This window comes from Misgurnus anguillicaudatus, chromosome 12 (assembly GCF_027580225.2).
Source record: "Misgurnus anguillicaudatus chromosome 12, ASM2758022v2, whole genome shotgun sequence".
NCBI lineage: Eukaryota > Metazoa > Chordata > Actinopteri > Cypriniformes > Cobitidae > Misgurnus > Misgurnus anguillicaudatus.
Window position 1 is genome coordinate 30920800 of NC_073348.2, and position 17572 is coordinate 30938371.

Below are 17572 nucleotides of genomic sequence, written 5' to 3' on the forward strand. Positions count from 1 at the left end.
GTATCAAAATTATATAGCCAACATATGTTTCACATTCTTTCAGGTGGAAAGCATCATTCTGCCTAAATCTTCATAACTTCTGAACTGCAAATCATTGCAATGTTCATATTGTACATTTCTTATATGTCTTGCAGTCCCACTTACAGAATATGTTTTGTTTTTGTAAAGTCAAGTCAGTATGTTGGAAGTTATTTGACCAGCAGATGGCAGTAAAGGTTTATAAGAAGCTGAATGATGACGTTAAAGGGATAGTTCACCTTAAAATGAAAATTCTGTCATCATTTACTCATTTTCGTGTTGTTCTAAACCTGTATGAATTTCTTTTTTCTGATGAACACAAAAGAAGATATTTTGAGAAATGATGGTAAACACACAGCAGATAGTGACCATTGACTTCCATAGTAGGAAAAAAATATTTTTTAAGTATTGTGATAAATGATAAAGAAAATATTTTGATAAACGATGGTAAAAGCACACAATTGATGGTACCCATTAAATTCCATCATATTTTTTATTCCTACTATGGAAGTCAATGGTCACTATCTGCTGTGTGTTCACCATCACTTCTCAAAACATCTTCCCCTGTGTTCATCAGAAAAAAGAAATGCATACAGGTTTACAACAACATGAGGATGAGTAAATGATGACGGAATTTTAATTTTAAGATGAACTATCCCTTTAAATGGTATCTATTAATGGCATATTCTACTATAGTAAATTATCTATTGCATTAGACTCTTAAACTCTATTAAGTCTTAAAGTAATAGTGCATATTGATTGGAGCCTTTAAAAATGTTTACCCATTAAGAATTTTTAATGATAAACATGTGATGCATTCGTTCAGTTTGACCTTGATGCGTTACATTATGCCTCCTGGTTAAATCCTAAACTACTTTGAGCATTATATTATGGTGTTTTATTTAGCAGTGTGCAGTGCTTTCTGTGTTCAACACTGCTTGTGTAGTAAACTTTGTATTCTAAGGGCGAGTCGGCGTGAGCATGCTGGTATTTGTCAAGTGTGTAGAGAGAATCAATAATTCAAATGCAAAGCCTAATTTCCCTGCTTAGCCTGTCATATGAGATGAGAACGTCCCTTAGCCTGGAAATACCCACTCTAGGTAGACTGAACACTTTTAACCTCCCACTGGATGTTGTTCCACTTTACCTAACCTTAAACATTAGTAAATAAATAGTGAATATAAAACTATTTCGATTTTGCTGAATGTACTGTATGACAGTTTGATAACATTATTTAACGTGGTTATCAGGCATTGCATATTTATTTAAAATGGATTCTAAATCTTTTTAAATAGTTACTGATGGCAGAATGTCCAAACTTCCCTTTTTATAGTCTGTTTGGTAGATGCTTTTATGATGCATTTATTTTTTGTACCTTGACACTTTTGGTTCCTATTCACTTTTATTACAAGGCTTAAAAATACTTTTTAGGTTGAAATGCTGTATGCCTTTAAGTTATGGTAGTTATTCAGTTCTCCTGGTTGTTTATGGATGAGCTGTATAAGCTCATAAATTATAGACCCCTTTGCATGATACAGCTTATGTTCACGTCATCACTTTTCCTGTTTTAAAGCTGTTTGTTTGTCTGTGGAGAGATTATGGTGGTCCTTAAAATTAGTTCTCCGTGTATCTTTGTAAGATATAGCACCGACCTTTGGTCTGTGTTTGTTTTGCTGCTTTCAGCTCTCCAGTAGAACATGGAGTCCAAAACAAAATGCATCAAGAGGTTCTGAAAGATATTGCATCATGTTTACAGTACTGTATGTACAATAGTTGTTAAAGGAATAATTCACTCAAAAATGAAAATTCTGTCATCATTTTCTCATCTTCATGTTGTTCTAAACCTGTATATGTTTCTTTATTCTGTTAAGCACAAAAGCAGATATTTTGATAAATGATATACCACAAACCTGATGGTACCCATTGACTTCCATAGTAGGAAAAAAACAAATAATAAATGGGTACTGTCAATTGTGTGCTTACCGTCTTTAATTAAAATAACTTCTGTTCTCAACAGAAGAAAGAAACTCATACAGGTTTAGGACAACATGGGGGTGAGTGAATATTAATATAATTTTTATTTAGGTGAACTATCCCTTTACAGAAAGTAATTAAAAAAAATCTTCATTTCAAGATTTCCTTGGTCCACCTTAAAGACCATGGCTTAATTTTTCTTTTTTGCCATATGTCCTGGCGTTCTTATATTTTAAAATTTCTGTCATACTTTGCCGTAGGCAATTCAAATATTAAGATATTAGTTTTGACTGCAAAAACCACATGAATGTATCTAACTTGCCCTGGGTCTAATCACAGAACTATGCTCTAATAATCTAGCAGTCTGACTGCATCCACCTCAGCCCTGTTTCTATGGCAACATGCCATCCCAAAGAAACGGGAATGGGGAGGTATTCACCTCCGAGGTCTGCGGCCACTGTACTGCTGTGACAAGCCCCACTCCCTGTCCTGTAGGATTATTTTAAGAGATAGGCCTACACTACAAAGGAACTATAAAACTGGGCTGTCTTTACTGGAGAAACAAAAAATTTAAGCTGGCTGTGTTATTATTTGTCATTCAGAAAGTCAACCTAGACTACCAGTTTTGGTGACCCTTGAACAAAGCCAAACAAATGTTTATTAACCAAGTAGTGATCTTTTATGTAATTATATAATGTTGGTAAATGTCTTATTGTTACATTGTTTATACTGCATAATATGTCCAACTTTATATTAGAGATGCACTAAACATCTACTTTACCATTTAGTGTATGAGTTTCAGTACATTATAAAATAGAAAACTAACTTTTTTTTAACGAGAAGTATGAGATTTTCCAAAAAAAAGGGAAAATTATCCCAAATGCATAAGACAACGAGAGTCAATGAAAATAAGTTTGCAGCACTTTTGATGTTAGTTTAGTTGTTTTGCCCAACGTGAGCTATAGCAGGTAAAATGTTTGCTTGCACAGCGCCATTTAGTTGTTCACTTCTGCTACGTTAGCAAAACTGTGACCATCGAGTGAAAAAATTGTCCAATGTTTCTTTAATTTGTCTTGTTGATTAAGTAAATAATCATAAAAGTACCTAAAATTAACTTTATTTGGAATTTAATGTGAACACACTTCTTACAAAATGGCATAGAACAGTGCATGAGTTTGGATTTGGGACACACTGTGTGTCTGTGCATAAGAAAAACGTATGTACTTAAATTTTAAAAGGCTTTCTTCTTCACAGTGATGCCATAGAAGAACCATTTTTGGATCCCAAATAACCTTTTCTTTCTTACCTAGACTGTACAACCCTTTGTACCTTTGTCCAACAGAAACATTTTAGGAACCTTTTTAGTGTACATTTAAAGACTTTGCATGTATATCCCCAAACCCACACCCATATTACAATATTCCAAGATCCTTAATATAAAGTAGGACCAAAGTGTTTTTATAAACTGTTAGTGTAAAATCCACATCTATGTCTAAAATATCATATACCTAGCATAAAAATGGTTAATTTACATGGTCTAACTATTTATTAATGTAATACGCATTTAGTTACCACAGTTATTTATTTATTTTTTACGTGGTCCCATGCAGAAATCACCTGTAGCTGAAGTGATGACGTGGACACAAGGGGGCGTGACGCAGCAGTGCAGGTGCAAAGACTCGCCAGACCGTTCATTACGCACACAGTGCGCTCACTGTAGTGTGTACTTTTCTTTTTCAGTCAGTGTAGTGCGTAAAGAAACTCTTGTATCTGAAACTGTTGACATATAAGTAACTGAACAAACGGACACTTGTTCAATCCACTATTACCGCGTTTGGAGAAGTCAAAGATGAGTATTTTCACATCGGACGTCGCGTCGCTTTGAAAACCGCTCGATCTGTGGAGAAATTTGTTTTACGGGGACACTTGAAAGAACGTTGGTTTGATAACCGTTATCTGCTTCACGCGCAGTGTTTTAATACGGAGGAGCGCGCGCGCGCGGAGCAGGCACTCTTCACATGCAGAGCCATGGAGACGACAACTTTAACCAAACTTCACACCTGCCTGTCAATATTCACATTTCTGTGCTGTATCTCAGGTATGATACCTTAACACCACTCTGTTTAATGTTATTGTGTGCGAATTACGTTGGGATTATTTCAATATCTGAGGTTTAAACGTAGTTTAAAAATGTGGTAAGTTTCTCTATCGTTGTTTCGCGAGTCCAAAGGTTAAAAGACTACTGGTCAACGTGAACTTATTGGAAAATGTTATGGTTGTTTTCTTTTATGCATGTTGGTTATGTTATTCGAGACACTTTCAAGGTTACCATGTCGGACATCAAGAATTTATTTATATAGCCTAATGTTAATGATTGTCAATTAACTATGGTTTTACTATAGTAACCATAATTTAACCATGACGTTTGTAGTAAAACTAATAACTACAAATGCACCATGGTTTCAGTACTGTAACCATAGTATAACTATATTTGCAGTGAAATTGTGGTCAAATTGGAAAAATATGGTTACAACGTATTAACTACAAAGCCATGGTTACATTTCCTAAGGGATGACATAATATACTATCAGATTTCATATTTTACCTTACACTTGGTAAACTAGGTTACTAAATTATGACAACCCAATACACGTATATGTATAATATGTCATATATGTCCCACACAAATGAAATGACACCCTGTCAGGTAGTATCACATGCCCTTATAAAACACTGTTATCCAAACACTGCTCTTATCACAGACAGACTGGTTTCAGCATAGGTGTGGTCAAATCTGCTTATGGAGCTGTTAAACAAGCTGCTTTTCTGAGCAATAATGTATTTTTCCTTTAATTATTCTCAGTGTGAAGTTAGGAATAATTGACGATGGGTCATTGAATTATAAGAAAATAACGCACTCCCAAGGTGGTTATACGTAGTGCATTATTGATTAGTTGAGTTGATTAGTCCGCTTATACCACAGTTACCAAATATATTTCTCTGGTGCCTATTTTTAAGACATTTTAAAGGTTAGGTGCGCGGTTATTGAAAAATAATCAACACCCATGGGACAATTCTCAACCAATCAGAATAAAACATTCAACAGCCCAGTGGTAAAAGTTCAAACAATTGATATTGTTTGGATCTGAGTGATGTAGGTTGTGTAATTGTGGAGCAGTCACTAGTAACAGGATGTGTGTGAACTACAGGAACACTGAGATTGCTGGGAATCTTTGTTTTATTATACACATACACACTTACAGGTGCATCCTTCTCTCTGCTGTTCCCGGAAAGAGGAAAAATGGATGAAAATGATGTGAAATAGGTTAGAAGCAGGGTACTGCAATGATTGGGACGACAACCCAATCATGAGTGGACACAACCGGTTAAGGCATTAGTAGTTAAAATTTAAAGATCGAATGCACTGTGAGTTACTTTAGATTAAAGCATTTACCAAATGCATAAATGTTTATTAAAACCTGACTGTAGTGGTGACTTTTTGTAGGTCTCGTCAAGTGACATGTTTGTTTTTGATGTGGTGTTTTGAAAGGATAGGTTACCCTAAATGGGACATTCTGTCATTTACCTTTATTTCATTTCACATTACCTTTCTTTCATCAAACATAAGAAATTTGAAAAAAAAAAGTTAATTCTGCTCTTTTTCCATGCAAATGAACGTGAATGGTTACCCATACTACCTAACAGCTCCTTTTGTGATGGAAGCCCAATGGGTTAAAAATAAAAGATCGATGAGTAAATAATTAACGTGATAACTTTGTTTCCTGTCTCCTCAATTTTGTTTAAAAAATTTAAAGGAGAACCATAAATTCGCTCCATAAGAAAACCTTGTGTAACTGTAAAAGTACCGGTTGTGAATCAAGGACTAAGCCTGCTGATACACAGATGTGGGAAAAACCATTGCAGGTGGTTATGTTAAGCCAGGTGGCTGGGGTGAATTTAGTTTAAAAGAACATTGTAGGTTTTTGTAATCCGACATTGCTTTGGACAAGAAAAAGCAAGCATGGTATTGGTGAAAGCCCATGTTGATATTCTGGCAACAGTGGCATGAACAAAATAATTTCAGGCCAAAAGTCATGTTTGTCTTGTCTTTATATTTAGAGAGTGTATATAGAAGCAAAGCATTAACTGTAATAAGATTAGATAAGACTACAGCTCTTGATTTGTTCTTCGTGTTGATAAAAATACAGTGGCCCCAAAAAGTATTTGGACAATTTGTATATCTACGTGTAGTGTGTGTGTGTGTGTGTGTGTCACTTGTGACTTTAGCAGAAGTTGTGTCCAGGACCTCATAGCCTTCATCCCATGTATTGTAATGCGTATAGCTTTTGTGCCAGTTGAGTTACTGTGGGTTCACACCAGACGCAAGTTTAACGATTTGCACAAGTAGATTACATACAAAGTCAATGCAAAGATGCGTCCTCGCGTGGGGGGAAAAATATTCAACCCCAGCGAAAAATTTGCATGGCACAAAGTTAAATCCTGCAAGTATTCTAGAGCGAGTAACGCGACGCCCCTCGTTTGGTGTGTACGTAGCATAAGTGTTGTTCAGGTGTAATGTGTAGTTTGGTGCTAGGTTGTTTAATGTTTAAGTGTAGTGTGTATCAGGATGTCCCATATAGGGAAGTGAGAAGAGTCCCCGTCTCTCTTCATGCTGTGTCCCCAGAGGAACATGTTCAGTGCAGCCCAGGGTCATGAGAAAACCAGTGGGCGACTTTCCCAACTCTGTTCTTGGCCTATTGACATTTTTGAAAATACACACAGACACAAGCACACGTATGAGCACACTCTGGAGTAATCTATAATCTATTTTTTAAAAAGACATACCACATCCTTTTAGTCGAAACTAGAGAGGAGTAGTTTGTTCATCATTTACTGTGATTAACAGTATGCTGTTATAGAAAAATTGCTTAACTGTTATTAATAGACATTGCTTCCCCCACATACCAGTAATTGTTTCTTGACATCCCATTGTGTCTTTGTTGACAAATTTCCGAACACCATAAATGCTCTATTACGCACAAGCTTTACAATGCCATAGAAGAACAGTATTTTTTGCTAAACGCTTTAGAAACTTTAACATCTTAAGAACTTTCTGTTTCTCTGAATGTTTAGATTATGAAATGGTTCTTGTAAGAAAATACACGGAAAATGAGTCCGGGATTTGTCCTGGATTGTTCGATTTTTGGTTCACTCACACTGCCAATGATTTTCCAGAATCCATGTGTGCTTTCACACACATACCCTAAAGATCCCGCAAAGACGTGAAGTATTTAAGTCTGCACGTAGCTTTTTTCCACAGCGTCTGAAGTTGGCTAACTATTTGTGATTTTTCTCTTGAGAAACCATGCATGTACATTTTTGTTTATGACAACATGATCTCACAAAGTTCTGTGGGATAGTCACGGAATTTTGTGCTCGTTTTTCCGTGGCATTCTCACGGATCTGCGCATTTTTCCGTGGCCCTGCTGCGGACTGTCGTTTTCCGTGGCGTTCTCACGGATTGGTTACTCAACTGTTTTTTCCTATTTTCAAACCATTTTCGCTTCGGTTTATGGTTAGATTTGGTGTTTGCGTTAGTATGTCACTTTAACTATTGGTTTATACTATTTTTTCTGATTAATTATTTTATATTTTCTAAACTTTAAACAATTGTCGCCTGCCGTTGGGGTTAGAGTTGGGTTTGGGTAGGGATGTCATTTCATGTAAATCTAACCCTAAACCGAAGCGAAAATGGTAAGAAAATAGGACAAAACAGTTGAGTAACCAATCCGTGAGAATGCCACGGAAAAATTAGCACAAAATTCCGTGACTATGCCACGGAAATTCGTAAAATCATGACAAGAACATACGGGGCGCATGATGCGCCGTTCTGTCATGCTGGTGAGTGATCTCATGATCTCTGCTTCAAAATAAAACACTCAAATAAAACTTTAAGTTTGAAGAAACTATGACAGAAAATGAACACATACTAGATTATTAATGAATTAAATGTTTTTAACAGATACCTCTAATGAAAATAGCTGTGTGATGAAGTGAAACTAAAGAGTTAATAAACACAAACTGAAGCAGATTTGTAGAATGTCTGGCGAACGATGATAGATAGCGCGAAGATTGTAAAAACTGATAATTTCCCACTATTAATTACATTATCTTAAAGGTAAATAATGCACATAAATAATCAACAATTATATCGAATCAACAGGCACATGCAACCTAGCTAGCAGGTTGCTCAAACAACAAACATTGCCAGCTAACTTACTTTAAATTTGTAAGAACAATAACAGGCTTAAATCAACCCAAAAAGTCCACATCTTTCTCTCATTTGGCCGTGTGGCGCACGTGTCCGCTCGCTGTGTAAAGTGCGTCCACGCTATTCTCCGAGATGCACTTGACGGCCTTTTGTGCAGTGATTTTTTTTTACTCAATTTTTTTGGACGATCTAGTTTAGGCGGTAGGGTTTCCCAGCTTAGGCGGGCCTCCCAAACTGCAAAGTGCTGCAGGAAACCCAGCATTTTACAGGTAAAGGGGGCTTTAAGAACCTTTATTTTATTTTTAAGAGTGTACTTGTATGCAGTTGTTAGTGAATGAGACCCACTGAGTCCAAGAGGAACTTGTGTTCATCATTTTAAATAAACTGAATGTGCTGTTGTGACAGATTGCCAGTGAAGTTTCACGTTTGTGTAAAAAGCTCATTCAGGGTGATGATTCTGCTCTGTTCTATGTCTTATGGCTGTCTGTGCAAAAACTGATGAGAGAGAGACAGAGAGAGAAATAAAGAGAGAGAGAGAGAGAGAGAGAAAGAGAGAGGGGGGATGCAGAAACATGTTTCTGTACAATCTATAAAGATTTTGAATCTCAGGAAAATTGAAAACTTCACTAAAATGGTAGAAATGAATGTGTCGATTTAATATTTGTACCTCTAAATTGCTATACTATAACAACAGAACTATTGACATGAAACTAAATGAATCCTAAGAATCCAGTTAATGGAACTCAGGTCAGAAGTAATCTTGGTGAGCTAGCTGAGCGTCTGTAGAGAAAGTGACAGAGTAATTACCACAGCTAAAACCCAGCATAATCTCACATGGCCAGTCAGGTATAAAGACGATCCCGAAACGCTTTGACGAGAGATTTCACTGTGCAAGTTTATCCCGCAGTCAGTTTTCTACCTGCAAGTCTTATTTTGCAGTGAGTTTTGCTGTACAGTGTGTTGTGGTTATTGTCTTGAATTAGTTTTTCTTGTTTTTAAATACAAAAGTATGCAGAGAGAGAGGGACTTGCCCTGTCACAGAGGTTATGCCCACTTGTCAGCCCATCAGCCATTAGAGGACATAAAGCTTTTGTTTGCTCATCAGCAGTATTTCAGCTCCTGCGGCTAGACACAGCCTCAAAACCTCATTACAGCCAAACCTGGTAAAACACAGTTATTTATGACCTTTGAGAACAGTGATCTTCACATAATTACACACTCGTACCTCAGACTTTAAGTGAGGGGTCTTGAACCTGTGTTGACATTATGGTGACTATAACAATAATTTTGGCGCAGTTCTCATTATAAGCTGTATGCTGTAATTATATCGTCTCTTAGGGGGTGTTAGTATCACTGGCGCACACCGGTGTTTAAAAGCATGAAGACTTCATTATGGTAATGACAGCTCGCTGGTTTTATCTTCCCATTGGGCTTTCACAGATAAAGGCACACACGAAACATGAAACATTTCACAAGTCCAAACTAAAGTGAATGAACACTGATTTAATTTAGATGTGGTTTCAATATTCCCCAGTCAAGAGACAGGCTATATGAGACCACTTGATTTGTTTTTCTCAGATTTTAAAGCTTCATGATTCTCAAGGATCATGCTCAAATTCAATCAATGGTATCGGGAGGTTGGGGTGTTCCTTAATATAAGCTTTAACTTGATTTAGTGTACTTTAGCCGATAACAGCGAATGCGATTTCCACTAATCCAAGGAAAACATATCTTTTGGCCACTAAAGTCACAGTTTTTGTGAATGACCGAATGGTTGATGCCCCGGATGCGTATTTGCACTCTAATAGGGAAGCCTGATCCGAGGGGGCCTAGCTTTAGGCAATGACCTCTTGTATCATGCTCTCTTCAGTTAACCGTCTTTCTCACGGTTTTGTCCATGTGCGCAACCCATAAAAGTCTCTGCTCTACTAGCAGTTGGCAGAGAAACTGCGAAAATAAAAACTGATGTTATATTTACAGGTTGTGGAGATAAGAAAAGAGATAAAACAATATAGCTGAAGACAGATATGGCGTTGGCTTTTTGATCAACTATTACGTACTATAGGCGATGACGTCACTACCTGCGAGAAACAAGTCCCATGTAAACGCAGTTCTGCATAGCTGGTTTATTGATTTGCATGTAACGCATGAAATAAACAGATTTCTGATAGTTATCCACTTATTCTGTGCATGTAAACGTACTCATTGTCACGTATTGGTTACTCAACTGTTTTGTCCTATTTTCTTACCATTGTCACTTGGGTTTAGGGTTAGATTTACATAAAAATACATCCTACCCAAACCCAACTCTAACTGTAACGCCAGGCGACAATGTTTTCAAATTTAGAAAAAATAAAAAAATAAATCAAAACAAATATTATAAACTAATACTTAAAGTGATATCCTAACGCAAACACCAAATCTAACCCTAAACCGAAGCGAAAATGGTTTGAAAATAGGAAAAAGCAGTTGAGTAACCAGTGCGTGACAATGACACGTAAACGGAAGTTCGTGGTACGATCACGAAGGAACGCGGAAATTCGTGACAGTATCACGAAAAGGAATTAAAAGAATTGCGTGACTATAGGTACATAATTTGATTCTTTTTTGTGATACTGTCACGAATTTCCACGTTTTGTCGTGATCTTATCACAAATTTCTATTTTCACAAATTTGTGTCATTGTCACATATTGGTTACTCAACTGTCTTGTCCTATTTTCTTACCATTGTTGCTTCAGTTTAGGGTTAGATTTACATAAAATGACATCCTTACCCAAACCCAACTCTAACCCTAACGCCGGGCGACAATGTTTTAAAATTAAGAAAATATTAAAAAAATAAATCAGAAAAAAGTATAAACCTATACTTATAATATAAAGTGACATCCTAACGCAAACACCAAATCTAACCTTAAACCGAAGCGAAAATGGTTTGAAAATAGGAAAAGGCAGTTGGGTAGCCAATACGTGACAATGACACAAACAGAAATTCGTGATACGATCACGAAAAAACACGGAAATTTGTGACAGTATTACGAAAAATACTAAAACAATTACGTGACTATAGATAGTCAGTTTCAGTTTTCGGCCAAGTGCATCCAGAATTTTCACTATCGGCCCAAAATCTTCATTACGGTGCATCACTTATAAATTCATATTAGTGTTGTATTATTTATATGTAATTAGTGTTAAGCTGCAGTACTTCATACTCTTCGTTTTTTTAAGAAACCAACACTTATATTTTCATGTATTGGGCATCAATGATGAGTGAACTATATGCAGTTATCGGTCCACTCTCTGTAACTCTCGCTGTCATTTAGTGAGTGTTTCATTAGTTAATGATCATTGCTGTCATTGATTTTCTCACTTAAACCTTTTAGTCATTAATGTAGATCCTTTTTGGCTCATTACGCTGTTATTTTTGGCTTGTTTCCTATTTGTAGAATCTGGATTTGAAAGTTTAAAGTGTGTTCCAATTCATTTTATGTCTTTGCTGCCAATGCAATAAGTAGGTCTGTCAATTTAACACATTCATTAAGTTAAATCCACATTTACAGAGAGCAAACAGCACAAAGTGTTAGTAAGAGACAAGTTTGCAGGGAAATGCATGGCATCGGAACAAAAGAGAACAGAACCTGTTAACACACCCATTTAAAAACACTTAATGGTGTATTGTGCTTGAAAACAGCATGCAAGAGCCAAATAATGGCAAATATACACAGACTAACTACTAGATATCACAGACAAATTACAAAGCATCAGTACAGCATTGGAATATCACATAATTCATTTAAAATGAGATATAGTAAATTAATAATAATACATTTCCCTGTTGCCCCAGGTTACTGTATTTCTACGATTACAGAATATTTTTATGATAATTTATGATAATCTGCTCAGGGGATCAAGCTGAGTTACTATTGAGCTAATATCTCACACACCGTTGCTCCAATTGGTTATATCAAGCGTGCATTTTGAAAGCGGGGTGCAACATAAGTAGAACGGCACGTGTTTGGTGTGTGATCGTGCATTTAAAGTGATCCTCTGCAGATCGCCATGTACCGCAACATCAGTCAGCTCTCAAACATGAATATCTTTACTTGACACCTCATCACCAAGAGGACACATTTTCTGTCCCACAATGCAATGCTCATTACCAGAGACTCACACTTTCTGAATTACAGCCCACCTGAGGCCATCGATATTCCATTCAATCAGAGTTGTGCTGTTCTCAGGTCTACAAGTCCCTGTGTCTTGCAGTTAAGCCTTGGCTTTCGACTGTCACCAATCTCAGCTTTATATCAAGCACACGCTTTTTATTTCCCCTGCATGTTGCAAAATCTTCCTCTGAGCTCAACCACAGATCACTTTTTCTCAGCCACCACAATCTCTGGGGCAACATCTCAGTTTTCTCATCTGTTTTGTTCCTCATTTATATGGCCAGCCCTCAGTGCATCCTTCCATTCCCAGTCTCCTCTTGACATTTGTTGAAACACCAAAATAATAGCCCAGGATCCCCCAACAGTACGACACTTCCAAAAACACATTAAAGTGAATTCGAAAGTGGCCTTAATTTTACCCTTGCCCAATCCATTACTGGCAGTCAGTCATTAGACATTCATTCCCACTCAACACTCAGAACGGGAGGCGCACCACAGTTCATCGTTCCATCAGTTTAAAAATAGCAAGAGCTGTCAGGATCAGTCCTGCTCTTTTCCTCTACTATAGATAAGTCACGGTCCTAATTACTGTGTGATACATAATTGAGATCTTAATGAAAACCTGTGAATGTTCATTTAAACAGTTTCACCTTTAACCTTCTGCCTCTCAGAAAACGAGAGCTTTGGAGAGGTTCGGAATACTAATGAGATTGGGAATAATTGAATTCACAGCATTTGTGTTCTGGATTTATGGATTTTTAAAATCATATGATAAATTGATAATAATTGAAGTCGGAGTATGCCTCAAATTCTGCAGTATGCATTTCCTGGAGTGCTCATGTGATAAAAATAAAAATTAAAGCATAAAGAAAATTTATTTATGTTGTTACAAACCTGTATACATTTCTTTGTTCCGATGAACACGCAGGAAGATATTTTGAGGAATGTTTGTAACCAAACCGTTTATGAGCCCCATTTACTTCCATAGTACTGTTTTTACTATGGAAAATAATAGGGCCCATGCATGATCGGTTTGGTTATAAACATTCTTCAAAATATCGTCCTGCATGTTTATCGGAACAAAGAAATTCATACAGGTTTGTAGCAACATGAAAAACATTTTCATTTTTATTTTTGGGTGAACTATCCCTTTAAGAACCATCCTTTCACTGAAACATATTCAGTAGTATAGTCCTTGTACACGATAATAAAATGTTTTTTTTTGGGTGTTATGTATACGGTAGCTACTGTAGGTACACAGATTTCATAGCTTTTATACATTTTACGCTGTTATAGCAAGTGCTGTATCGACCAATCAGCATCCAGGACTTGAACTAGCTTGTATTGTAACACATATGCAATAGGCCGATGATTGCAAAATTAATTCAAACGTTTAAAAACTTTATCAATAAGTATTAAGAGATAACATATGATACAAATATACTGTACATTTTTTGTCCATGTTGTAAGGAAATACCAACAGATATTGTCATGGTTTAGAAAGTACTAAAGTGAGGTCTATTAAAAACAAAGATCATGAGCTCCAGATTTGACAGTTTAATCGAGCCTTTGAGGATTAATGGTGGATTATTTAGGCATTGTAAAGTATCAGCAAATTAGCAAATGTGTTTAATCCAAGAATAGCAGAGAGCACAGTTACTGTCTTTGTGTATGTATGTGTGTATCTGGTGGTAAGCTAAACTGTAAAAGGGTTTGATTTCTTGTATACCTCCCCAAACAATTTCTAGAATCTTTTTGGAAGAATAGTGTTTAATTTACATATCCATAATAATCTTATAATCCCCAATGGCTTCAAAGTTGTTTCTTAATACAGAAAGATCATAAATGCACCTCCAAAGCTGTAGAGATGCCATCTTTATCAAAGCCACGATATTCAATGGTGGTGTACCTGCATATCTTAACTGAATGTTACAAGTTGTAGCATAATAACGTGAAAGTGACATTCAAATCATACTCCACAGCTTTATAAAGACATGAAAGATTTGAAATGCATATTGGCAGAGGATAACTGCAAAGCCAGTGGATCATGCACACAGATTTAAAAATGTTACAATTTTATACCATCTTTGGAAATGTATGGTATGATATTATAAATAGGAAACATCTTCAGTAAGTATTCAGCTAAAAAGAAATTTACTCTGAGTTTATTTGTAGTCTGTTTCAGGTGCAGCACTTTAAAGGCGGAGTGCACAATGTTTGAAAGCCAATGTTGATATTTGAAATCACCTAAACAAACACGCCCCTACCCCAATAGAATCTGGACCTTCTTTTGATAGACCTGCCCCACACATACGCAACCCCGGCAAGGATGTCGTTTAGTAGACACGGCCCTTACTGCTGATTGGCTACAATGTGTTTTGGTAATCGGCCCGACTCCCTTTTCCAAAGCGTTTTTCAAACATTGTGCACTCCGCCTTAAAATGAGGTAGGCTCTGTTAAACCTGGATGCGGATGATAAATTGTGTGCCCGTAAAGAAATTGAAACGCAAACTCGAGTGACTTTTCCATTTCTGGTTGCAGAATTATGGTAAATCTCAAGCCACTCATCTCATGACTGAGCGAGCAGGAAAACATGCAAAAAAGTATTTATGTATTATTTATTAGTGCAGCAAAGCTAGGTATGGAACTTGCTTACCAATGTTACAGTATGTGGACCTGACAGAGAAGTACAAGTTTGTCCTGGTTGTCTGGACAAATTATAACAATCACAAATGAATAGCAGCAGTAAGGTTTCGTAGTGTGAAGAAGCAAACAGAGATTGAACTTGCATTTGCATTCATTCTTCATCATTGCGGATTCATTATTGTTAATGGTGATTACTTTAAATGACTATCTTTTATATTACAATGGCAAACAGCTGTGTAAATATATTGCATGTAATTAAAGTTTTATGCAATCATGTTTTAAAGCTGAGGTTGTTTTTTGGACTCTCCATAATAAAATTGTTTATGGCATGTTGGTTGCATTTTAATTGTGGTCAGAATTGTCACAAATAAAATAACCGTTAATGACAGGGTTTAGCAGTGTGCTCTGTGTAGTTGCTGTGGTTAACCAATAATTATATTTTTCTGAGACTCAATATTATACAGTATGTCCACATCATGATATTATAAGAATGTTCTCTGTGCTAGACAAATATGTGACCATGTCCGCATGTCTGTGAAATCCATGATAAAGTCTCAGAATCTATTCATGAGAAGATTCAAAGTTTGATTACAGTCATTGATTTCACATTACTCAGTCAATGTTAAAGATTAGGTAACCAGTAGTTGCTTAAGGTTAAAACAATGACATACATTAGAGAATAGAGAGTAAAAGCTTGCTATTGTTCTTTAAACCTTTTAGTTTTCTATATTATGATGGCACTATTTCTTTGTAAAAAAAATTGCATTTGTTTCATTTGGGCAAACACAGACCAACCCTAACAATTTGAAGAGAGGAGGTTGTGTGGCCACCAGTTCTGTGCCATAGAAAAGCACAGATAATCCTAGCAGTAATGTTTTTTTTTAAATACAATGTAGGGTGATGGAGGGAGTGAGAGATAAATTAAGGAAGAGAAGCTTTCCTCAAACTCCACTTCCTCTCAGGCTGCTGGCACTCCCTGATAAGCTTCAGCATTCCTGCACGGAGCAATTTCACTGTGCCCTGATCACTTCGATAACAAAACCACGTAAATAAATACATTTCTTATTCTTCATCATGGGAGAGGCTGTTCTTGAGAAATAAAGATGTCAGCGTTGTGACTAAACATCTGAGAACAGTGAGAGAGAAAACGTCCTCAGTCATTTTGTGAAACGAAACACTTTACAAGGTGGTCATTTTGTAGGATTTTGTACTTTTATTAGGAAAAAAGCAAGAATGAAACTACACCGCTAAGCCCGGCATCGCTGCAGCGTACGAATGAGATCATATGAGAAAACCTTTCCTTTTTTTGTATCTTTTCCATTTTTTATTAGTAATGTTTTTTCAGTAAGTCGCCTTGCAGCGATAAGATTTGTCATGCCTGCTTTAGAGAATAAGATTTCCATCATGATGCGTTAACATACAATAAAGGAAAAAAAGTCACTGCATATTGTCATGGTTGCCGTTTAGAAGAACTTTGCAATCTTATCTCCAAAGGTTTAAAAGGAAATGTGACTCTGTTACCCAGACCTCCACCCATCCTTCCTGAAAATGGACCCCTGCTGGAAAGAGAGGCCTGGAAAGAGCGCTTTGTTGTGCGCTATTGTTTATTGTCCCTTGGGATTCACTAATTCAGAGGCAGTTGTGTCAGTTGTTGCGTCATTTTATGGATACACAGTACATTTTAATATTCATGGTGACATTGTAGGCTTGTAACTATTTTCAGGTAAAGGGTGATAACCAATTAAAAGGCAATTTGTGACTTCAAAGGTGCCAAAGAATGCATTGATACAATATGTTTAATTGTTGAACTCTGAAATCTACATAGACGGTATGTAAATTTAATAAGTGCAAAAATGATCCAGAATCGGTTTTACATGTCCATTTACAACCCTAGGATTTGCCCTTAGAATGAGATGGTCTATTATTGCCCTATTTAAAAGGGTAATGAATAATAATGTTGAGCTTTGCTCTGATTGGCTGTTTCACAGTGAGGATCATGAGGCTCATGTCAGTAGCTCACATTAGTAAACCGACCATTTTTTGGTTTGAGCCTGTATCAGATGAAGAGGGGTCAGTGACAAAAACGGTTTGGCAAGATGAGAAATTCAAAAATCACAATTTTTATGAAAGTTACGACTGAATGGACCTGAAAATGCAAATGGTGTAACCGCCAATTGGGCCAAAGAATGAGAAATATTAAATATTTGATACTTGATGGCATGTAAGTGTAATCATAAAAAGATCTTTTTAAAATATTATTTTATTAGTTATTTCTAAATATAAATTTTAATGCGTTTTTGTAATATTTGTCTGGACATTATCCTGAAAACAACTCTGTTTTCTAAATAATCTTTGACAGATGATGTCAAAATGTATGTAAAAAAAATCATATTACACTAAACTAGATTATTATATTTTATTCCACATTTTTTATGAATATATTTATATTTTCATACAAAAATACTAGTTACACCAATTGAAACAGACTGGTTACACCATATTG

The 17572-nt window shown here is 36.3% G+C and overlaps 1 protein-coding gene across 1 annotated transcript in view; it reads left to right on the forward strand.

Annotated features, from left to right (window-relative positions):
• The first annotated feature begins 3678 nt into the window (after nucleotides 1-3678).
• esama (endothelial cell adhesion molecule a) overlaps nucleotides 3679-17572 on the forward strand; it is a 42414-nt gene continuing 28520 nt past the window's right edge. Inside the window, exon 1 of the mRNA XM_055208236.2 lies at nucleotides 3679-4090. Within this exon, the coding sequence (XP_055064211.2) occupies nucleotides 4021-4090 (70 nt within the window). The 5' untranslated portion in view covers nucleotides 3679-4020. The remainder of the gene's footprint in view (nucleotides 4091-17572) is intronic.